At 38.4% G+C, this 23,382-nt stretch overlaps 3 protein-coding genes across 4 annotated transcripts; 2 read left to right on the top strand and 1 right to left on the bottom strand.

Moving 5' to 3' along the window:
• Window positions 1-8: 8 nt before the first annotated feature.
• LOC146466630 (katanin p60 ATPase-containing subunit A-like 1) lies at window positions 9-10,073 on the top strand. The gene is made up of 11 exons (XM_085127340.1): window positions 9-91; window positions 675-843; window positions 1,519-1,691; window positions 3,302-3,551; window positions 3,931-4,052; window positions 4,717-4,822; window positions 5,277-5,435; window positions 6,211-6,337; window positions 7,223-7,354; window positions 8,233-8,359; window positions 9,684-10,073. Exons 2-11 carry the CDS (start codon window positions 679-681, stop codon window positions 9,880-9,882), a joined length of 1,560 nt encoding a protein of 519 aa, XP_084983466.1. The 5' UTR covers window positions 9-91; window positions 675-678; the 3' UTR covers window positions 9,883-10,073.
• A 1,051-nt stretch (window positions 10,074-11,124) lies between these two features.
• LOC146466629 (uncharacterized) lies at window positions 11,125-17,533 on the bottom strand. Its single transcript, XM_085127343.1, has 3 exons — window positions 17,286-17,533; window positions 15,471-15,576; window positions 11,125-13,830 (listed from the first exon to the last, which is right to left on the bottom strand). The coding sequence occupies exons 1-3, from the start codon at window positions 17,440-17,442 to the stop codon at window positions 13,611-13,613; spliced, it is 483 nt and encodes a 160-aa protein (XP_084983469.1). The 5' UTR covers window positions 17,443-17,533; the 3' UTR covers window positions 11,125-13,610.
• A 666-nt stretch (window positions 17,534-18,199) lies between these two features.
• Window positions 18,200-23,115, top strand: LOC146466628 (5-hydroxytryptamine receptor 6-like). Of its 2 annotated transcripts, none has more exons than XM_085127190.1 (2): window positions 18,200-18,473; window positions 21,502-23,115. In XM_085127190.1, exon 2 carries the CDS (start codon window positions 21,637-21,639, stop codon window positions 22,645-22,647), a length of 1,011 nt encoding a protein of 336 aa, XP_084983316.1. In that variant the 5' UTR covers window positions 18,200-18,473; window positions 21,502-21,636; the 3' UTR covers window positions 22,648-23,115. The 2 variants fall into 2 exon arrangements, with proteins under 2 accessions (XP_084983316.1, XP_084983315.1); XM_085127189.1 differs by lacking the exon at window positions 18,200-18,473 and adding an exon at window positions 21,220-21,396.
• The last annotated feature ends 267 nt before the right edge of the window (window positions 23,116-23,382 follow it).

Genomic DNA, 23,382 nt, shown 5'->3' with positions numbered 1-23,382 from the left:
AGATAAGCGCGCCAAGAGCATGCTCAAATCAGTGTTCGAACGGTAATTTCGAAGGACGGTTTGTGAGACAAATTTATCTTGAGATATCTAGGTAAGAATTATATTTATAACACATATTTCTGTGTATATTATAAGAAAAGGCAACAGGAGTGTTAATTTACCAATTTATTTATTAAGAACGCGCTGTTAAGTTTTAAAATATTTTTCGTGCGTGTTTTTGTTTGACACCTTTGTCAACCACAGCTTCCCTCTTGATTTTTATCAGACGAAGCTAATGTTTGTGTTTGTTTTTTGGGTATTCTTGTTTCATTTAGGCCTATTTAGTCCAAATCAAATCTCCTTCGTGAAACTATTCGTCGTGTGGTTTCGCAGAATTTCAACGCCTGGTCTGTTCAATTTTAATGCTAAAGCTTTAAATTTGTAATAAAATGCAACTGTCATCATAAGCGTAACTTAAGAAAAGAACTTAGCTTATAAGCTCTAGCTCAAGTTAGGGTTGGGGTTCGGTTCAAATAGAAAAGTAAAAGGACTGCTTGTTGAAAATTATGACAATAATCTATTTATAAGTGAAACTTCCCACATGAAGGTTTGCATTGTACAAAGTAAGCTTAATATAACAATTTAAACCAGAAGCATTTTGTTTGTTTGTTTCCTTTTGTCAATTTTGCTTTCAGCAAAATGAGTCTAAATGAAATCTGTGAGAATGCCAAGATGGCACGCGAGTATGCACTACTTGGCAACTATGACACATCGCTGGTGTATTATCAAGGCGTCATACAGCAAATACAGAAACATATCCAACAGCTCAAAGATGATGCTATCATGAAACAGGAGTGGCACCAGGTTTGAACATTTCGGCAGGTTTCTTTTACAGGTCACAACTACAGGTCACTGTGATAATTGTATATAAACAAACTAAACAGAGTCTCTTAGTCCTAAACCCATGCTGAAAAGTTAATTCAGGCCTAGGGCATGCTTACAGTCTTGGTTAATCACTTACAACATTAACCTGCACTTGTGACCTGTGGAACATGACCTGTAAAAAAGACCTGTCCTGAACCATTTCACTTTTTAGTACATGTGTTGTGGTTCAAATTTATCATTGGTTTAAATTTTACCTTCTTATTGCTCTTGGGTATGGTAATTTGTGATAATGAATTTGAAACAATGGAAAATAAAATTACAACCAAGGGCGAAATTGAACCACAACACATGTTCATCTATAGGGTGTTCATCGGACATCCTTAAATTGCCATTTTATCCTTCAAATCAATGGTGCCCTCAAAAAATCAACCCTTTTTAGCCTTTGAATTTTTCTTCAAAGGATGCTAACAAAAATAAAAAACTTGAAAAAAAAAAACCAAACTTGAGAGTTGGGATTCCTGCCTCCAGCATTTTGATTCATGAGACCAAGGCAGACATTACCCTTTTTGTTTGTTAAACTTGCATAAGAAAAATTTAGAGACCAGTGTTGGAACGTTTGTCTACATAAGTGGCTTTAAAACATTTCCATTGCAGGTACGTCAGTCAATTGTTAAGGAATATGACCAAGTGAAAGAGATTAACCAAACCCTTGCCAATTTCAAGAAGGATACTGTTCATTTTGGTGGGCCCCGGCGTTCACATGAAGAGGAGCCGACAAGGGACCCTGACGTGTGGCCCCCACCCACACCGGTCGAGAGAGACAACAGGTAAATGAACTGAAGATTGTCAATCCATGTTGTTAACCTGATTAAACAGATGTCTGATGTTTCTTCAAACTGCTGTTAACATTGTCTGATGATCAACATTGTAATATTCCTTACTGACTAGTAATAGGCGAATCTTTGTCTCCACTTTCTGTCTCATTAACATATGCTTATCACTATCTGATGGTGATAATAAAATAAAAAGTCTGAATATTAAAAGGGAATAACAGTTTCAGTTTTCTCTGAAAATTTGGGCCCAATACATTGAATAGTTTCGGAGAAATTCTCTTCTAAAACCTCGAAATTTTACAGAGAATGTATGGCTCATTAACTTTTTTGCCATCCAGCAGTTTCGCAGTTTTTGATGGCTGATATTTATTTTAATATTGCTTATAAAGAGCTGAAAATTGCACAAATTGCTCAACTTAATCAGCCCTTTCAACTTTTGCATTTAGTTCATATATACAGCCACGGCTTCTATGAGTTAAGTCGTATGCTAATGAGGAAAAATGTAAACAATGACGTCAGCAAAGATTCACCTATAAGATTAGGATTAGTGCATTTGATGAACACGATCCCAGGCTCTCTCTCCTTTGTGATGTTATCTGCCCCTGCAAAAAAATCTGCGGGGGATGCCAGATGCGCAAGACCCATCCATTCACTGAATCAATGTTGTCCCATACAATCTAGACTCCAATCTGTATAAGGAGTGCGTTCTTTCTACATCGGACGCAATAACGTGGTGAAGTAACATGACAACCTGACTGATGTGTTTCAGTTATCTGAAACTCATGACCAGGAGTCAATGTTGTCAAAAAATAATGTCAGTCACCACAGGGCTCTTATGAAAGAGGCAAAAATTGACCAACAATATTCAGGGGTTTCATTAAGGGCCAGACAACAAGCAAATTGATCATCTGTGAACAAAGCGTTGTCTGGCTGCTTTTAGCATCTTGACCAACTTTCTCCTTGAAATAAAATATTCAAGTTAGCTATCCAGCCCAGGTTCACTAACCTATGCCTGCCTGTTCAAAATCTTAAGCTGTGTTTGACTAACTACCTTGGTTTACTGTAGAAAACACTCAATTGCAAAAACGCTGACAAATAAAAAGCATGGCTTTATGGGTGTAAGTGTACTAAATTTATTTGCATAATATTCTATTCTTGCGCGACGGTTGATAGCCATAATTAGTTGCACGTGGTGAATTTAAACTTTCCATGAAAACTGTCATGGAAACTATCCAAACTTTCCTTAAAGTGTCCAAGTTGGCAAACAAAGGCAATTTTTAAACACTACCCACAAATCCAGTGGGTCTCATCGTTCATGGTTTATGCTTTTTAGGAGCACATTAGCCTACAGATGATACAGTAGCTTAACCAACTTGGTTGGCCCAACAAAACTTGAATGTTTTAGCACCTTTGGTTGACAATATGGAAACAAAATTTTTTGTTGCATGTTGACTTGTTTTCAATCAAACATTTCCCCAGTGACAAATACTGGATGAAATTTATCTTCCTCTCCGACAAATGTTGGTGAATATACTGCCTGTACAATTATGTGATCACTTTTGGCAAAGTAGTTATTACCGTAATATTTATTTTGTCCATTTTAGACCCTCCAAACCTGCCCCTCGTCCAGTAGTGAGGAAAAATGATGATTACAATCCATCAGTCAATCGTCCATCTGCTGCACCAAGTAAGCGACCAGATCGTGACAGAGGTGTAGACAAGGGAGGGCGCAAACCTGCCGGTGGACCCAGCAATAAACCCTCCCGTGATCCCAGGCAGGTGGACAGAGGAGACAGAGGGCGTGGCCAGCAGAGAGGGGACAAAGATAGAGGTGCTGCTAAGAAAGAGCACAAGGTGAGAGTGAGCTGACCTGTTATCAGGTTTGTACGATTTCTGTTAAGGACAGGATACCACCGAAATGAAGCATTGTTGAAGTAGCAGCCAGGAAGCTTGTTTGGCTCTGACTGACACTCCCAGGTTATTGAAACTCTATCCATTTTAAATCTGCGTGAGAGCTTGACTATATTTAATTATGTAGTTCGCCAGTTTGACCTTTTACTTTATTAACTAATGTCAGGCCTTGGATAATATTGTATTAATTCTGTGGTCTTTCGTTGGGCATTGATTTGTAGCCTGGTGTTATTATAAACCTGATATAAATCATTGTTCAGCTAGGCTAGGATTGTGATGAGGTGAACTCATTTTTTTGTCTCTACTTGTCATTGCTTTGCAGGAAGAAGCCAAAGGCGATGGTGAGGGTGATGGAGAGAAGAGATTTGATGGAAGCGGTTATGACAAAGATCTGGTTGAGGCCCTTGAAAGGGACATTTTACAGAAGAATCCTAATGTTCACTGGTATGGAAATCATCCTTATATTCAGTGTACAAACACATTCAATCCTCACAGTTGCCACTATAAATATGGACCTGGTATCCTCGGAGTTGCCAAGAATTGCCAGGCTTGCTACTGATTACATTAATTTTATGTTAACGACATTTGTGCAACCATCTATTCCAAGTTGACTTGTTTCTTCGGTGGTTACTGGCAATTCTTTAGGTTTAGTTTTGGTTGCCAGGTTGGCAAATGTTTTCAAATCAGATCAAATCACCCCCTGTTAGCCAGAATATTTGACCTTTTTCTAAGAATTGTTTATGAACATCACCTCATTTGGGCCAGTTATTTATTTCCATTTCAAGTATGTAGCACTATGTAATCCATAGTGGTCACTAATTTGGCAGTCAAATGCCTGAGTGTAGTGATCCCATACCCACCCCTGTCCTCAATTCCCTTTTCTCAGGCTTAAAACTGATCGTAGTGCAATTATTGGCACAGGAACCCACTTGCTAATACGACCACAAATCACAAAAATGTTGGTGACCATATTTACCCAGGTTCACAGTCTCTCTTAATATTCATGGAATAAATTCCCATGGAAGATTGTTTAACTTTGTGGGCTGATTGAGAGATTGCATGTCCCTTTAAATTTCATAATTGTTTTGCTGTGACACTTATAATGCAGGAGTGACATTGCCGGATTGGGTGAAGCCAAAAAGCTCTTAGAAGAAGCGGTGGTTTTGCCTCTACTCATGCCAGACTACTTCACTGGTATTCGACGTCCATGGAAGGTATTACAGAACTTTTTACAGTACGAAATATCAGTTATTGTTATTCCATTTCATGAACTTCTGGCTTATTTATTATTTTATTACAGGAAATAAACAGTTTCCAATATTAAACATTTCTCCGTCTCACTGAGTAAATAATAAATTTTAAAAAAAATCAGGGTGTGGGGGTTGATTGTTTTATAGTGGAACTATGTAATAAATTTGTTTGATGCATTCCATCTTTGACTTAAATGCTTTTTATTTTCTCTGTTGTATTAAGGATGTGTGTATGATTAGTCTATAGCAGCTAACAACATTATTTCATCAATAATGCATTCAATTTGTCACATAAACGTTTTTATTTTTCTCTGTTGTATTCAGGATGTGTGCATGAATATTCCATAGCAGAGCAACTCTATCTCGTCAATAATGCATTCCGTCTGTGATATGAGAATTTTTTTTCTTTTGTCGTCAGGGAGTGTGTATGGTTGGCCCACCTGGAACAGGAAAAACCATGTTAGCCAAGGCTGTTGCTACCGAGTGTGGCACAACCTTCTTCAACGTGACATCATCAACTCTGACATCTAAATATCGTGGGGAGTCAGAGAAGCTTGTTAGACTACTGTTTGAGATGGCAAGTAGTAACATATTTTAATTTAGCTTATTCACCTTGTTTTGCCAGCTGGGTTAATATTATTGTTAGTATACTTAATTCCCAAAGAACAGAAATCTTAGGATTGTAGCATCGCCTTCAAGCCCAGAGATGACCATTATCTAATAATTACTTTTTTCACTGTTACTACTGTTCATGGGAAGAAAGGAAATGATTACAAAGATACAGATCAATGTCTTGATGATAAAACAAATTCTCCCAGCTAATACTATAAGAAATATTTGGACAACTTTAAGGAGAACATGTATGTTGATGTTGGAGGTTCATTATCCTGATCAGTTTCTGGGGACTAATACAGGAAATCAACTCTCTCCACCAATCTCTGTCCTATGCAACAGTGGATGACTCAGCCCATTCAGTGTTCGAGATAACTTTCAAAATCAGAGAGTCAATGAAGAATTTTGAGGGGTCAATGGCTCTGGTTCTCTCTAAATCTTCTTAAGTTTGCCATTCATTTTGTTCGGTCAGAAAGCCAGGCTTCTCGGGTTTTTGACCTGAGACCCCTCTCTTATCTGGAACACTGCCATTGCCTTAACCAACTCCTGTAATTCTTTCTCCAACATGCACCTTTATGTCTCTTTTAGTATTCCCTCCTCTTTCTCCATTTGAAACACACGTCCAATCCACCACTCGCTCTCTCCTTTTCACTGTAGTTCGTTTGAATCTAGATATTGAGGCTTACAGGGTTAAAAAGCTTGGTGGTGACTGATGAGATAAATGTTTTCATTTTCTTCAGGCAAGATTTTATGCCCCCAGTACAATCTTCATTGATGAGATTGACTCAATCTGTAGTAAGCGAGGTTCCGACAGTGAACATGAAGCCAGCAGAAGAGTCAAGTCTGAGCTTCTGATTCAGATGGATGGTAAGTCACTGCTACTTTCAAATGACTCTCACTTTCAAGGCATCCTTATTTGCTCTGACGAAGGGCTAACGCTCGAAATATCAGCATTCAAATCTCTTTACGTTTGCTAAATTGCCTTACACCACAATTTCTTTACAAACAAACCCTCTCATGTCCATGTTTCATTTCATATTACCTGACTGACCCAATTTTTCAAAAAGTTATACAAAGTTTCCAATTTCGCCGTCTCCTCGTTTTGCCTAGTATGTGTCTTCAAGTTGAAGATGCTTTGTATACATGTTTGAAAATGGCTCTGACACTTCAATAAGCCCTTTTAACGGTAATTTGGACACATTTTAGAGTGATAGCTGCCATTGCAAGATGACAGTCACAGGAAAGATATCTTGTTATAGGAAATTAACGCTCCATGAAATTAATGCGAAGTTTAAAAATTAAGTTGCGTTAATTTTAAGTGGCGTGTTTCTGCGACCTTAAATTCCATAACTTTCGCCCCCCCAAAAAGCATTGTTTTATCAGGGTGGAATTTGCTGGTATCATGGACACTGCATGTGAAGAACGCTCAATTTGGCTAGATTCCTTTGCTTAGCCGCTGTGTTTACGGACAATTCCACGAACATTGTTTGCATATCGGATTTTTACACTTAGTGTTAAAAATAATTTTTTCCTGTTGTCTCAACAAATTCTTTTTCTTTTTGTAAGTCACGTTAATTTCCCTCATTTTGGAATTTTAGCAACTCTTTCGCGTTAATTTCCTTTATTGGGAAGTAATTTTTCCTTCAATTCGCGTTAATTTCAAATACCTTAATTAACGCAAGCGTTAATTTCCTATAATAAGGTATATGATCAAGGCTTGATTGGATTTGTTTCTTTGTGTTGTTTTTTTAGGTGTGGGAGGTGGAACAGCTGAGGGAGGTCCTCAGCTCGTCATGGTACTAGCAGCCACTAACTTCCCCTGGGACTTGGATGAAGCCCTGCGCAGGAGACTGGAGAAGAGAATTTACATTCCTCTCCCTGAAAGTATGCTAAAAACTTTTATCTTAAATCTTTGATTAATGTATAGACAGGCGAGTCTCTTAGTTGAAGACCAGGGGCAGAGGATGGATTAGCCTGACAAGTCTGACAGCAGCTGGGCCCAGTTGTTCAAAGCCCGATTAAGCTAATCCCGGATTAAAGTGAACTTTGATGCGAGTTTAATTAATAATTAATAAAGATTTTCCCAAAAGATTTTTGTCCGTCAGTTTTACCTTAGACTTTTCTTAACCTTTGGCTTGAAATTAGCCTTTTAACCCATTTTAGACGAGCGAAATGAAAACTTCGATTAACGGTTAATCGTGGTTAAGCGTTAATCAGCTTTCGTACAACCGGGTCCAGAACTGTTCTCAAACGACATTCTGACACTATAAGCACAAACAAGCTGGGGACCTTCATTCAGGCAACAGACTCTGTATTCAAGTCGGTGGTAATCATCCTTTCAAATCCTTGGGCTTATTTACTCCAGTAACTTTTGTTTTGGCTTTGAAAAGTAAAGAGTTTTTAAAAAACCAAATTCTCCATATTATAGCAGATCATTCACTGAAACAGATTTTTCGGCCTAACTTATAAAAATACTAAAATTGAAATACATGTAGTCGCTAAATTTAAAACTGGTTCAAAAAATTTGATCTAAATTGGTTGTTATTAAAAATGGTATCTTGGATAAAACGCAAAGAGTTGGCAGCCCTGCGGTAGAGCTGCGAACAAGAGTTCCTATTTTCCTCGCGGCTTTGCCAGCAAAATTGCCACTCCGCTCTTACGCGGGCTATAAGTTGAATTGTTGACACCTTGTCCCAGGGCTTTTCCCTCGTATATTTGAAAGCGAAAATCCCGAGGTTTTAATTCTTGGTGTTTGTTTGTAGCTATTGGCCGCCTTGAGTTACTCAAGATTAACTTGCGCGGTGTGAACATGGCGGAGGATGTGATTCTTGAGGAGATTGCTAAAAAGATGGAAGGCTACAGTGGTGCTGATATCACGAATGTTTGCAGGTAAGTGAGGAAAAAAAACACAAATTTAGATCAAGGGTAAATAGCTTACTTGCCCCAGCCTTCGTTCCGGTTTTTAGCTAGAAAACGCACAGCAATGTGTTTGTTGATAGATGTATTTTTTTTAGTGAGTGACACAGGCATATTCGGAAAAAAAAAATCCAACTTAGTCCACCCAACAGAAGTCGAACCTATGATACCTACCTGTTTGTTTGTGTTTTTCTCTCGCTGTTAGCTGTCATGTTTATTGTTTTCTTAGCTGTTTTTATTTTCTCCCTGTCTCTTTCATAGTGTATAACACTGCCTAGTTTTTGGAGGTCTTAGCCCCGTTACCGCTAATCTAGATTAGTTTGAAAAAGTATTGTTTTTAAGCTGGATTTGTGTGGACGAGCCCCTAATCAAACTCAAATAGTGGTCGATCGATTTTGACATTATGGCCTCGTCAAACTCAAAGCACAAGAAGAGAGCGAATGGCCATAGGGCACGTTTGTTGGGAACCTTTCTAGAATGAGAATTATGGCGCGTTTGTTTTTACTTCTTCTTATTCCGGAATCGTTAGAAATGAGAGTCCATGCCATTGCACTCATTCTCCTGTTTGGGTAAGAATGACCGCGTTTCATTCTTATTTCAGAATGGTGGTTTGTTTATTGCTTTATGGTCCGGTCATTTCTGTTCATTCTCATTCCAGAAGAGAAAAAAAATAACGCGCCCTTTGCGTGCCAAGGAATGTAGCTGAGGGGAGAAGTCCCCTCTACTAATAGTGGACACCTAACTAGATTCTAGCTAAACTAAGTATTGTTTGTAAACAATTTTCTATTGTTATTCCAACAATAGGCTATTATTATATTATAAACAAACAATACTTACGACACTTATGAGTATTTCACATCAAAAAAGCTACGCTGACTTGGAATTATTGGGGAACTTAAGCAACGGTGCAAAACATTCGCTCTGCACGCGCGTTTTAAGTTTTGGTACATTTCTTTGCCGTCTTCTGCAAAACAACAACGTGAAATGTTCAAATTCAAGGTTTTGTGGATAACGGTGAGCACACGACGGTGAATTTGTCTTTCTCTTTCTTTTACTTGAACGCCACGCCTACAAATTTGGTTCCTGGTTAGTTCGCTGTTTTTGTTCAAATTGAATGAGTTGAAATAATCGCGAAATAGTACAAATAAAATGAAATTATATTTTCATTGTCGTTGCATAAGTTCCCTATTATTAAACACAAAAACGGTACGCGGTTACCCCGTGTTCAAGTTTTACTGGTTGTAATATTAAAAGTTTTTCTCTCTTTCCCTTATATTTTCCGTGATAATTTCTACAGGGATGCATCCATGATGGCAATGAGGCGTCGTATTCGTGGCTTGACGCCAGAACAAATAAAAAACTTGCCGAAGGAAGAGCTGGATTTGCCGGTCAATATGGAAGACTTCGGTCTGGCTTTAAACAAAGTCGCGAAATCTGTTTCTGACGCGGACATCAAGAAATATGAAGAGTGGATGAAAGAATTTGGCGCCGTGTAATTTATTTTAACCAGGCTCGATGTTTCTGAGTGGTTTGAAAACAAAATCCGTTGTTGTGCGTAGGTGATCATGCAGATTTTATTCGCCACTCGTTTGGTTTACTTGTGTGATTAATATTTAAATGACAGAGTGAAATGGAGACAAAAATGCTGTATTAATTTGAAAAGAAACAGTAAAATGAGAAATTACTGGCTCTCCTGCTTTTGTTGTTGTGTATCAGTTTAATATATACATTTTGTACTTCTATTTACTTTGCTTCCCTCCTGTCAAAACATTCCAGACTCGGTAATCGTATTTTTATGGTCGCTGCCCCGAGGTTATGGAACTCCATTCACTGAACATTGTAGCAAGAAAATTTTGCGGGAGTTTTATTTTGCGGATTGGCGATTTTTTGTGGTTTGCTGGAACAAATATTTGCGGTTCGAGATGACTAAAATTTTTGCTGGGAACTAATTTTTGCGATGCTCTGTTCAAGCAATAGAGCATTTAAGTGGAAGAAACCTTAATATTTTTAACTTTTATTGTACGGTATGTTGTATGTTTCACTCTACTTACATATTAGAGACATATCACTGTAATACCTTACTGCGTAAAGGGACTGAACAACAACGAAACAAAACAAAAAGCCTACCTTGCCGCCCGGGCCCCCGGGCCTGGCCTACTATGCACAACCAAACACTATATTATTTTATAAGAAAGCAGCATGAATGTTTGAATTACCGTAGCTGAAACCTTTCTAGGCATACAGAGGGGCTTTCGACGATGTAGCAAGTATACAACTTTGAAACTTAACTGGGAGCGGCCTGCTAAAATGCAAAACTTTGCCCTACTGTAACGCAATGAGGCAGACTCAGCCGATGATAATAACACTCTTGTTCAGTTGAAGTTTCAAGAGTTGAAATATCTTCTGTGCAGGCCGCCGCAGAAGCGCCACCAGAGCATGGTCCAATGTATATCGCCCCGGTGGCGCAGATCCATTAAAAGTGAAGTTTTTAATTTGACTGAAGGGAGTTAATTTTTGCGGCGTTTTATTTTGCCGGTGTTTATTTCTGCGGGAACTAATTTTTGCGGATCGAGGTCAATCTGCAAAAATTAGAATCAGCAAAATTTTCATGCTACACGGTAGATCTATCCAGGCTACTCGCGCGCCGCTCTCGTCTGGTCCTAATCCTCCTCGTTCCATTTTTCGCTGCGTGTTTATACCACTACACAAACTTCGACAGAGAAACAGACTGCAAGTAGTCTTATTATCAAAATTTTATTATCACCATCACTGTCTAATTCTATAAAGTTTTCTTTTCTTTTCACCAATGTCCGGGTAAGATCCATGTAGCTGGGAGCATCGGTGGTTTCAATCGTGATTATTATTATTATTATTATTATTATTATTATTATTATTATTATTATTATTATTATTATTATTATTATTATTGTTGTTGTTGTTGTTGTTGTTATTATTATTATTATTATTATTATCTATGTGAAAATTTTTGAACAAAAAGAGACAATGGCTGGGAAGGACACAGTTTGCTCAATTTTGTGAGGAAAAGTTTGAAGGTTAGCTGCAAGTATCTCTGGTCATAATATTTTATGCTCATTTAGGCACGGTTTGCACATCTTTCAACCAATTGCTGTATTGGCTGATTATTTTACCAAAAGCATCTTCTGGTGGGAAAAGTTTTCTCATAAGCCGAATGCTTGATCAGGTTGTGATATTGTAACTGAGAAATTGCATGCTTGTAACTATTTGAGCTTCAACCAACCGTTCTATCCGGTGGACATCTGTGCCTCAGAAATTCGGATTTAGCCATGAACAAAATCTACTTTTTTCTTCGGCAAAATGTCAACTCAAAATTTCGCAACACTGGAAAACTAATTTCTTTCGTTTTCGAAGGGGCAGTATTTCGTTAAAAATGCGAAAAAATATTTAGCTGGCACTGTCGTAAAATCAACAACACCTAGTTAATCTGGGGAATAAGATTGCGTTCCCTAAACTTTCAGCAACTTTTAAATTTTCAGCTAGACATCCGAACAGATCAATCTGAATTAGCTTACACAAATATGTCTTTAAAAGGACAGGAAAGGCCACAAAACAATCTGGGAACACATTTAAAGGTTCTCATTGGGTAACCCTGACTCTTAAAAGCAAGGTTTTTGATTGACAACTTATTTGCTAAAGGTTGCCAGCAATTGAAAAGCATAACCGATCCAAATGACTTTTCATATCGTTTTTTCTTGTTTTAGCTCAGCCGGACTCAACAGAGTTTTTGCATGTGGCCTTGAATTTCTTCAGCGGCAATGTTGCTCCAATGTTTCATCCATTGTTTTGTGCTTCGTTGTTGTTGTTGTTGTTTTTTTTTTTCGATAAAAATAGAAATCTTGCCCATAATCATAGGTTCTTATTGCAAACGAAGCAAAAATTTGCGGAGAAAACATTGGAGCAAGGTTTCCTGAAGAAATTCAAGGCCTCATGCAAAAAGTCCAGCGAATCTGAGCTTAAATTGAAATGCACTATATGTTGGTTATGCTCTCAGCCCTTCAATTCAGTGTAGACCAACAAATTTGTGGGATTCTTGGACAGTTCTGAAACTGTGTAACTATGTTTACTCACTTTACTGTACTTATACAGTGTACGCTAAAACGTTGCTTTAAAATAATTAATTCACAAGGCTCAATGTCTGATGACGGAAGGGACGGGTTTTATCAACTAACTGATTGGTGGAGACCGATTTTCCAACTGTACTCTCAAAAAACTGACACAATTTCGCATGTTGCCCTCAATGAAAAGTTCACCTTGATAGAAGAGCCTTTCTTTTGCTTGCTCAATAGGAAAAAGACAAAAGGAGGCTCTGCTCATAGGTTGTGAAAAGTTATTCTGTCTGGCTGAATAGATGATCTCCACATTTGATTTCATTTATTAACGCAATCACCTGTTTGTTCTTCGGACTGTAATTTGTAACAGATGGACTCAAGGCATAATATAGCCCACAAATTATACAGGCATTTTTGGGCGGCGCACAAGAGCCAGAATCTCTATCAGTCGTAGCCGCCATGTTGGATTTTAACAATCTTAGGGAGCTGAGCTCCTTTTTCTTTCAGCCTAATGCCCACCCCGTTGGTCGCACTTTATACTCTCCCCAATCTTCCTCTGCTTTTAACATCCAAGATGGCGGCTACAGGCTAGGCATAACTGGCTGATTGTACTTTTTATACCGCTTTTTGTTTTTTTAGCTCAGATTCACTGGATTGTTGCATGTGGCCTTCAGTTCCTTAAGAAATTGTTGCCTCAGTGTTTTATCCCTTGCTCGTCGTTTGTGATGGTTTTTACTCCACACAAACTCCAAAAAAGTGGAAAGATCTTAGGGCAAAGTTTTCTAAAGGAAGTGAGGACCACATGCAAAATAGCCTCCTTCGCAGACACTCTTTTGGCTCATCATGCAATCTTTCCTCCCCAAAGAAGGAAAGAAGCAAAGGAAAGATTGCGTGACAAGCCAAAAGAGCTTCTGCAAGGGAGGCTATATGCACAAATCTGAGTCAAAACAACGAAAAGTGATGTAAAAAGTACAGACTATAAAGGCTGTAGCTCAGTTACATCCAGTTTAGATTTCAATGTCAAACATCACTTACATGTCCCTTACACCTTGTGCCTTTCATTATTGTCCTAGTGTTAAACTTTAGTTAAAAAGTCTTTGTTATATAAATTACACATGTTCACTGGAATCACTTTGCTACTTTTCACCAGCAGCCTCGGCAGCAGTAGAAGCCTCTTCTTCTCTTAGCTTCTCATATCTCTGCATATTCTGTTCATGGAGTGATACTAACGTATGCTCCTCGCGGCCCTTTTGGGATGCTTTTATGATCCAAATGGATCCAACAAGGAAAACTGCTCCCATTATCAAATTGATTCCAATTCGGCGGCGACTGTTTGCTCTTTCTATGGTAGCCACACTGAGAAACAAACAAATGCCAAATAAAGCTGTCAGTCTGGTAGGAAAATATCAATTGAACAGCAAAAGGGGCATACGTGATTATTTGACCTTGTAATCCAAATTTCTTTGAATTTGCTTTCATTTTGAATGCATACAGACTGGTTTTGTGCCAGAAACATAGTTCTGTATTTACATTGTGATTTGAGATCTGGAATTTGCCTGACAAGCTTATGGCTTTAGTTGAAAAATTGAACCAACTATTAAGTGATGCTTGAAATAATAATTTCCTTTCTTCTGTTTAAAGCCAAAAAGAAGTTCTCAAAAGTTCATGTGTGATAACAAGTCTATAAGCTCTACTTTGCCCAAGAGACTTGTTATTTATCTAGGTTTAATTGAACAGAGAAGAAAGGAAATCATTTCAAGCCTCACTACCGGTTGATTCAGTTTTGTACAATACAATACAATATTTATTTTGCCATATACAACAATTACAGATGGAAAAAAAATGATGAAAATTGACGAAAGAAAATAAATGGCGAGAAAACCTGAAAGAAATCACGAGGCTTATGAAGTCAGGCTTCCTCACTTTTAAAAAATAGCTATCTTATATTAGAATTACAACATGGACTTATGATAATTAACTTTGACCGCGCACACGTACACACACACACACGCACACACATATTAAGTAAGTTAGTTAAGAAATACAGCCTTACAGAAGTTAATACCTAGAGAGAAGAAAATCTTTAAGCTTTCTTTTAAAAGAAGCGGAGGAGGGAGAACTTGCTGGGCCAGAATTCCAACCCTTAAATCACAATTTAAATACAGAACATTATTTCTGACGCAAGAACTAGTCTGTATTAAAGGGAAGCAGGAATGGTGCAGTGGTGAGAGCACTTGCCTCCCAACAATGCGGCCCGGGTTCAATTCCTGGTCATATTCCGCATCATATGTGGGTTGAGTTTGTTGTTGGTTCTCATCCCTGCTCCGAGGGTTTTTGTCTGGAAACTCCAGTTTTCCTCCCTCTACAAAAATCAACAGTTTCCAAATTCCAATTTGACCTGGAAACAGTGGAAAGAAAGCCACTCCTTGGATTTCCACTAAATTCCCATTTACAAATTTTGAGAAATTCATATTGCAAGGCGAAATCATCACGTATACTCCTTTTGTAGAAGGACAAATGGTGTTGAGTAGGAAGGTACCCTGACTAAGTGAGGGTGAAGGCCCAAGCTTGTAGGGGGTTCAGGGGCATGCTCCCCTGGGAAATTTTCAAAAATCAGACTGCTAGGAATACATTTTCCTACATTCGCGGAAAGAAATTCTCCTTTCGTCATTACTCATCATTTACCCAAATTATACTAGAAAAGAATGACAGAGTGCTTTCTGAGAATTTGTTTATTCCACTACTGTATGACAAAAATAAAACGTGTTAAGATAAATCCAACAGCTACATGGACAACAAGTAGTTCAAGAAGACGGGTACTCTGCTCAAAGTGGACGGGTGCTGGTACCTGGGTCCCAGCTTCTAAACAAACCAGGTGTGGAATTCTTTTTTCAAAAATAGTTTATTAACTATGACATACCCTGGGTACAAATAGTTTCAACATCAGAAAGGAAGAAAGGAAAAATCAAAGAATATTTGGTTACAGGTAGACTTACTGTACTTCAGCAGGTATTGGTGGCTTCATGGTTCTTGTCAGGATAAGGCTGATTCTGTCCACAGATGATACACGATGCATTGTTGGCACATTACTCCCACTGCTCCCTGTAACAAACAGTAATAATACATTGTTGGCATAAACGTAAAGATGAAGACTAGGGATTAACTCAGACTCTGTTGCATGAGGTTTTGGTATCACTAACACTCTGAGCCCGCATGGAATGCTAGCTGATGACAGGGTTCTGTCGCTCAAATGTTGGCCAATTAGTTAATAATTGATGATTACAAGTTAACCAAGGTTTTCATCTTGCTTGGTAAAAATGTTTATTTTCTGTTTGGTAAAAATGCTTAGTAATTAAACTCAAATCAAAGTTAAAAAAATGGAGGAAAACAAAACTGGGCAGACACTAATCTAGTGTTGGCATAATGAATGTCAGCTTGACATGTCAAAAATCAAGGGAAAATTGAAAATGTCAACTTTAATCTTAGACTTATGGTGGATGGTGCCAGATTCACACATGGATCCATTAACCTTTTGTAAAAATGTGCAGTTCCAGAAAATACCCATACTCCCCCCACATAAGGTTTTTTGTTTTGCACCCTCCCTCCCTCCAGGAAATTCCAGTTTAGTTTCATATATTGCTTCTAAAATTTTGACTTTTAAGACCCCCCTCCCCCTAGGAATTTCCAATGACCTTCCTTGGGGTAGGTATGGATTTTTATTTTCTGGAACTGCACAATGAAATGATAAAATCTTGCAGCATGCTGCAAAGGTCAGCACAGCATTTGGCAGGCTGACTCATCGACTCTGGAAAGAGCATGGAGTTTGTCTTAATACCAAGATCAGGGTGTATCAAGCTGTTGTTTTGACTACATCACTCTATGGGTGTGAAACGTGGACACTTTACCGGTGTCACATAATTAAACAGCTAGAGGCCTTCCACCTCCAGTGCCTGCATTTGTGGGATTTAGTGGTCAGACAGGATCCCCTATACAGAGATCCTTGGCAGGTGTGGCATCTCAGGTATTGAAAGTATGCTGATAACAGCCTAATTTTGCTGAGTTGGGCACATTCTGCGCATGTACGACAGCAGAATACCGAAACAGATCTTCTTCAGTCAGCTCATTACTGGTAAGATCGGTCTAGCCTCACAAAAGAGACGCGGCTACCTAGTAACACAAACAAAGACTGACTGCTGAACACTCATCTTTCAAAGTGAAAGGACAGACCATGGCCATTCCGGAAGAGTCCCAAAAGAACAAATCCCTTCCCCCACCCCCATCCCCTCCCCCTCCCCAATAACCATGCCACCACCATGGTTGAACAGGCACACACATTAGCACCAGGTTGCCATATTGGCCATGTTGCAAGATTAGTAAATCTTGAAGATTACTTCTCACCAGTTCAAACTTTAACGTGTTCACAAATTTCTGAACGTGTTCACAAATCATAGGAATATTGTGCCTTGCACGTCACTTCATTGACATCCTTTTACAGAAAATTGAGGTACATCAAAATTCATTTCTTAGATTAACAGTGGTAACTTAACAGTAGTAGCTTAATAGTAGAGTATTAATATCTTAAAATGTGTTTTTCAGGGTAAAGTTGAGAAGAAAATTTACTTGAATTTTTAAGTTTGCATGTCCCAATTTCAACAATTCAAATGTAAACAAGAACAAATTTACACATAATCGATACATTTCTGTTTTTCGCAAACTAAATTTGAATGTAGACGGAACCCTTTACCGTTGAAGAAAGCAAATCTCGTTAATGACTCTTGTTGTTAAATGTTCTATGTCCCAACCAGTTTTACCTGAAGCAGCTTCTTGATTGCTCATAGATCGTCTCAATGTATACGAGCCAGAACCTCTGTTGTTCAACAACGAGACACTTCTCATTGGGACGGAGATTATTCTCGATTCTGATCCTTGGAGACGAGAAATAGCTGACACAAAACTTCTTGATAACATAATTGCAACAAGATTAAAGTTATCTGTTCTGTATGCTTTTTTGGAAACGAGAACTCTTCTTACCAAAGTGCTGAGACAAAATATATTAACGCTGCCTCGCTCTCACGGAGGCATGACGTCACAGTGTCGCAAGTCACGTCTGACACTGGCTTCATGTCTTTGGTCACGAATTCAATTTTCTTTATTTTATTTTGCATATTTTACTTGCGTCATGAGAATTACTTTAAATCTGCATTTCATCTTAATTGTCGAAATTACATTCACTAGACAATGGAATGGAACAACGATTATCTCATTGAAATAGTTGTCGTGCGAAATTTATCTCTATTTCCGTGTTACGTCGAAGAGTTCCGCTGTTTAACTATGACGTGGCTAATTCTTCTTGGAATTGGAAAGACCTTTTCCTTCTTCTTTTAGTAAACAACAGCTCGTCAAAATCAACCAAAAATTGTACCCGGCTTGCCTGAATCTGTCAAGTCAAACAGATAAATAGATAGTTTATTAAAAATATATATATATATATCGCAGCCTATAAGGCTGAATTGTGTACAATGCACAATGTATAAATAAGAGTGTTACAATATACAATAGGAATGGTAATACTAAATTAAGCAAAAGTAAAGAAATTTATATAATGAAAACGTCAATGATGATGACAACAATGATAATAATAATAGAAAGGTTAATTATAAACATGTGAAACCCTATAAAAACATAAAAATATTTGAAAGCTAATAACACGACGTAGAGGGAAAAGTGATCATAAAACGATAGGTGCGCAAGGCCGGGTGATTAAAGGGGCGCTGTCTCCTGAGGTTTTATCGAAAAACATGCTGTTAGGTAGTAGCAGGTGATGGAGTTTATAATCATTATCGGACATTACAGTTAATGCGCCTGTCCTTGAGAGTATTAATGTTCAGTTAACAAGTTGTTACGGTACGACATTGCCGGAGATACAATGGAGAGAACACGCTTCTAAAAACGCTCTAGATCGTCCCCTTGGTGTGCGGGAAAAGCATGATGGAATACAGGTGGGCAATACACAAGTATTAGCCTAATGCATGTGTAGTAAGAGTTAATGATACTATTTGTAAATTTAGCGGAACCATAACCCATACTCTATTGGGGATGGGGGAGGGGAGGGCTATATCCATATAGAGGCGATATATGGGACTAGTGTCCATGCACGTCCACAGGATAACGGTAAGCAAACTTGTTAGACGAGGAGAGAAGAGAAGCATAAAGGAAACTAAGGAATCCAAGTTTCTTTTTAACCTCCTTGTCACGTTCACATCCCTCGTGATCTTTGGCGTTGTATTTTCCTTCTTCACCGGTTGTCAGCGTAATTTTAAACATGGGAAATTAATTCTGAGGAGCCGTAGGAAAGAACGGACGCTTTCACAAATTTGCTTGAGGTTATCCAGATAAGTGTGTGTGTGCTGAACTGTGTCTGATAGTAATTCAATTAACTTGCCATCATGGAGCTTAATCAGTGTAACAAAAAAACAATAACTTATGTGTGCTTGGAAGGACCACCGCGACAAAATAAAAGTACCCGGGATTCTATAGTAAAGGATCTAATCAGCAACAAAGCGTAGAACAAATGAACTTTTAAAAAAAAGAGTAAGGCTGATTTCACGGTCAGGGAAAAATATTTTTCCAATATTTCGAAAGGCACGGCCTTTCCGCCTTCCAGAGAGGTATGTTTATCTCTCAAACATACCCTGAAGAAGATCACGCCATTCGAAATATTGGAAAAATGTATTTCTCTGACTGTGAAATCAGCCTTGTTCTCTTTTAGATTAAATTGTAGTAGCTGGTTCTTGTTTGCCCTCCCCTGCTAGTAGCTTTCCACACAATCAGCCCAAGCTCAATATAAAAGAGAACTCTACCGAAGCCGAGCGGCGGGGACCTTGCGTTATGAGCATCTGAATTGCGAATTAACGGTTACAGCGAAAATGTAAGGATCTGTATGGGATTTTCATAATCTGTTGGAAGGACGATCGATTTATGAAAATGCCATACACCGTTAATCATGACGCAATTCAAATCCTTGTAACACAGCACGGCCTATTTGGGTAGCGCCCTCTTTCATAACGAACTTGGGCTGCCTGTGCTTTCAGTCTACCTTATTAAAAATTCTTTTAACGGCCTCAGGGTGGCCTTCTTTCAATATGCGCCCCCTTAAGCGTCCTCCTCTGATGATTGTTCTAAGTGCGTCAGGTTGCGTAAATACTTCGAAACGATAGCGACTGTCACATTGAAGTTTTGCAAAAATTGTTTCTACTGTGATGACTCGCTTGCTCAGATATGTTTAAGTTTTTGTTGCCGTAACACTGATTTACCAAGCAATCAAAACACGAACACAACGTGATCATCGGTAAAGAAATCTTAGACCTCTTAAACAACCTGATGCAAGTTCTTAGGATCCTTTTCCGGTCGAGTGATAGCCTGCCTAGCAAGCGTTTTTGTGGGGTTTTGCGCCGCGTTCTTCGCTGTTGACCGCACGGAAACTTGAGCGCGAAGCAAACGCATTTTTCCCGCGCGGTCAAACAGTAATGGTAGAGAGGTCGCTGGAAATGACTGTGCCTTACAAAAGAAAATGTACATGATCTGATGGGAAGAGTGGGAGCCGTTTCCATAAAGGACTAAAGTTTTAGTTCCTTGATAGAATAGACTTGCTACAAGTTGACTTCTCGTGGCGCCAAATTATCATGATGAGCGAAACTAAAGAGCAACAGAGTTGCAAGGTGAGAATTAGTCTGGACTCCACAAAAGCAGACTTTGAGAAATTTTACGGTTCGAACAACAAGTCAGAGAACAAATAGCGGCACATTTAAATTTGTAAACAGATATGTTACCGAAAACAAGATAAAGCTGAAATGTTAACTAATCAATATGTCAACCACTTTAGATCAAAGGGGGCCCACACAATGTGTCTGTGTAGCCGATTGTTATTATATAGTAAATGCACTGGATTTACCGTTTGCTTCACCTATAGCGATATATCGCTAACTATGTATATAAATCAATGATAAATAAACTTTGAATTACCTTATCTGTTGTATATAGTCGTCCTTTTACCTCAAAAGCGGTTTTTTGAGCGATTTTGAAGGAGTTTGAGTTCGCCGTTGACTGTCCCATATGTTTAGATCAAATTTAAAAATACAGAGGAAAAGTCAATGTAAATATCCCATGCAAGCTAAAACCGACTTAATACAAGTTTATGGCGTCAGAAAATATTTTTTTCTGAATAATAAGGAAGAGTTTTGAACTTTCAAACCGAAGTTTGAAGTTAAGAAGATAACAATTTATAGCAATACTAATTGCATTGATAGCCTTTTAAAGCCGGCGCTAATTCAATGAGGATTTGACTCAGATGAAAACCAAGCGTCGATCATCGCAATTATTATATTCTATTTGCTCACAGTATAATTTAACGTTTAACGTTATTGCTATATTGCCACTGAACAAAGAGTTTTTCTGTTATACACATTTATGCTACGTTACAACATACGCGGAAAATCCCTAGTTTAATTCACGCGGACTATTTTCGCAGAGTATTACTGGCAATCGGCGAAGGGGGTTGTGTTTGCAGTCACGTGTTTGCGTAGAATATCGTAAATTAGTTGGAATTACCAACCATATTATAAGGCATGAAAGACAGGTGTCACCGATTTTAATCAACTTTTTTGTATGCATCTCCTTAATGGTATTGGCCTTGAAAGCGGAAAATGTTAAAAATTAATAGACAAGTCCGGGACTTGTAAATTCGTCATCACTTCGACTAAACCTGACGTATCATTGTTAGGCCTCTCGAGAAAGAATCTAGGAAAACAAACGCTGAGAAATTGTAAAATCGTTTCAATTTGCGTTTATGTTTTGATGATTTGAGTGCGTTTTATCAGCTGCCTTAAAATTGGTGTACTGATGAAATGCGCTAAAAGACGACAGGTGGATTTGCGTAACGTTTCATAATTTTCGATAATGTTATGCGTCGCACGTTTGACTGAACAGTTTAAAATAGCTGCACCACTAATGTCATTCATTATACACTAGATGTTGCCCTTCGACCAGAAAGTTGCCAAAGCTGACAAGAGCGTATTTTCCAAAGCGCATCAAAGGTGGTGAAATAATTAGCAGCCCACTTTACGGATCCGAGGTTTAAACCAGAAAACGAATTGACCCTACGACATGAACGAAAGCCTTGAACCGAAGAATAACGACACCTTTCGACACGTTCCTTCCTGGATATCACCGTTCTTGATTGCTTGGTTCTGCACAACAACCGTAATTATTACCATCTTAAATGCAGGAATTTGCGTTTTATTTTGGACGCAAAGGAGACTTCGAAACACGGGAAACTTGTTTTTTGTCAACTTAGCAATCGCAGACATTTTTGTTGGTTTCGTGGCAATCCCATGGAAAGTGCTTCACTTTCTCATTTTGCCAACGCCGCTATGGCTTATTTCACTGGGGACGGCTGTGGATTACGTGCTATCGCTTTCGTTTATCAGTGTCTGCGCGCTGACTTATGACAGATATTTGGCGATTATCTACCCTCTCACATACCCCGCAAAAATGGCCATCAAAAACGCATGGAAACGACTGCTCCTAATTTGGAGCCTTCCATGTTTGAATTTTCTCCGGTTGATTTGGATGATTTCGCTGCGAACGCCAACGAGGTTTACCAAGTATAACAAAGCATTCGGAGTTTTTCATTTTTCCTTCATGTTACTAGCAACAGGAGGAGTAATTTTCGCTTATATTAGAATTTTTCTAGCGGCCAGACTGCAGGAAAATCAGAAAAGGGGACTGAATCACTGTGTTAAGAAAAATAGGCGAACTAAGGTTACCAAAGCGGTCAGATCTTGCCTGGGGGTAACAATTTGTTTCATGTGTTGTTGGCTGCCGAGAGGATCTTATTTAATCGCAAGGAATATTTACACATCGAGTTCTTACGGACCGTACGAATACGATTTAGTGACTTTCGGTTTGATGTGTTTATCTCCAGTTTTGAATCCAATCATCTATTCGATCTGTAATCGTGATGTAAGGAGAACGTTGCGAGTTATATTTAGAAGATGTGGCCGAGACAACGCTGGATTAAGGAGAGACGCTGTGGGAGGATCCATCGGGAGCTCCCAAAGAACAGCTACTTTGAGCAGCAGAGAAATAATTGAATTGTCACATGTGAATTTATAACGAACTACATTTTAACATTTATTCAGGAAAACTTGAGTTGAATCACAGCTAATTTATTCAGTCATAAAACACTGCTGACGCGTTATAGAAATTTATTACAGCTCTCAGTTAGTACGCGCATTATAATTGGTCAATTTTGCGGGCCGTATTTCACTGTACTCTCTATTCGGAAACACCACAAGCCAGACTTGCAGTGGACATCTATTGTTGCCGATCATTTGAAATAGATTTTTCTTGTTCTTTGTATTTTGTTTTAGTGAGCTCTAGTATTGCTATTTTATGCAATGACGCACCCGTGAAAAACGTGACCAAAACGCAGCTTAAATAAACAGGAAGTGTAAAATGTTCTCGTTCATTTCCCCATTCCAAGAGGAATTAATAGATGTTTAGATTGACATGTTTATTTAAGAGAGAAAATACTCTAAATTTCAGCCTAAATTATTGAAGTTATTCACTAAGATGTACCGAGTTCGTGTAGGCGTCTTTGCAATTAATTGAAAAATATATCTATTGTAGCAATAAATAAAAATAAGCAGAACTAATTTGTGCGTGAAATAATTTCCGCTGTGGTATAAAACTATGAAACAATATTTACATATTCCTTCGCCGAATATTTGAATATTACAGCATTAAAGTGATGTTACACGAGACAACTTTTAACGACGCTTTTTTTTGTGGCAATGTGTTGCGTGGTTTTGAAGGCAGGTCCGAAACTTGGAATGTGTCGCCGACTGC

This window comes from Pavona decussata, unplaced genomic scaffold (assembly GCF_977016875.1).
Source record: "Pavona decussata unplaced genomic scaffold, jaPavDecu1.1 SCAFFOLD_143, whole genome shotgun sequence".
Taxonomy (NCBI): Eukaryota; Metazoa; Cnidaria; class Anthozoa; order Scleractinia; family Agariciidae; genus Pavona; species Pavona decussata.
The sequence above is the reverse complement of the archived record's forward strand: the minus strand, read 5'-3'. Positions and strand labels throughout refer to the sequence as shown.

Bases quoted from the DNA above. Each gene is read 5' to 3' on its own strand.
- LOC146466628 (XM_085127190.1), top strand. From the start codon at position 21,637: ATGAACGAAAGCCTTGAACCGAAGAATAACGACACCTTTCGACACGTT.
- LOC146466630 (XM_085127340.1), top strand. From the start codon at position 679: ATGAGTCTAAATGAAATCTGTGAGAATGCCAAGATGGCACGCGAGTAT. The intron at 4,823-5,276 runs GTATTACAGAAC...TTTTGTCGTCAG, and splicing joins GTATTCGACGTCCATGGAAG to GGAGTGTGTATGGTTGGCCC. The intron at 7,355-8,232 runs GTATGCTAAAAA...GTTTGTTTGTAG, and splicing joins TTACATTCCTCTCCCTGAAA to CTATTGGCCGCCTTGAGTTA.
- LOC146466629 (XM_085127343.1), bottom strand. From the start codon at position 17,442: ATGTTATCAAGAAGTTTTGTGTCAGCTATTTCTCGTCTCCAAGGATCA. The intron at 15,577-17,285 runs GTAAAACTGGTT...TGTTTGTTACAG, and splicing joins CAATCAAGAAGCTGCTTCAG to GGAGCAGTGGGAGTAATGTG. The intron at 13,831-15,470 runs GTAAGTCTACCT...TTTGTTTCTCAG, and splicing joins CCAATACCTGCTGAAGTACA to TGTGGCTACCATAGAAAGAG.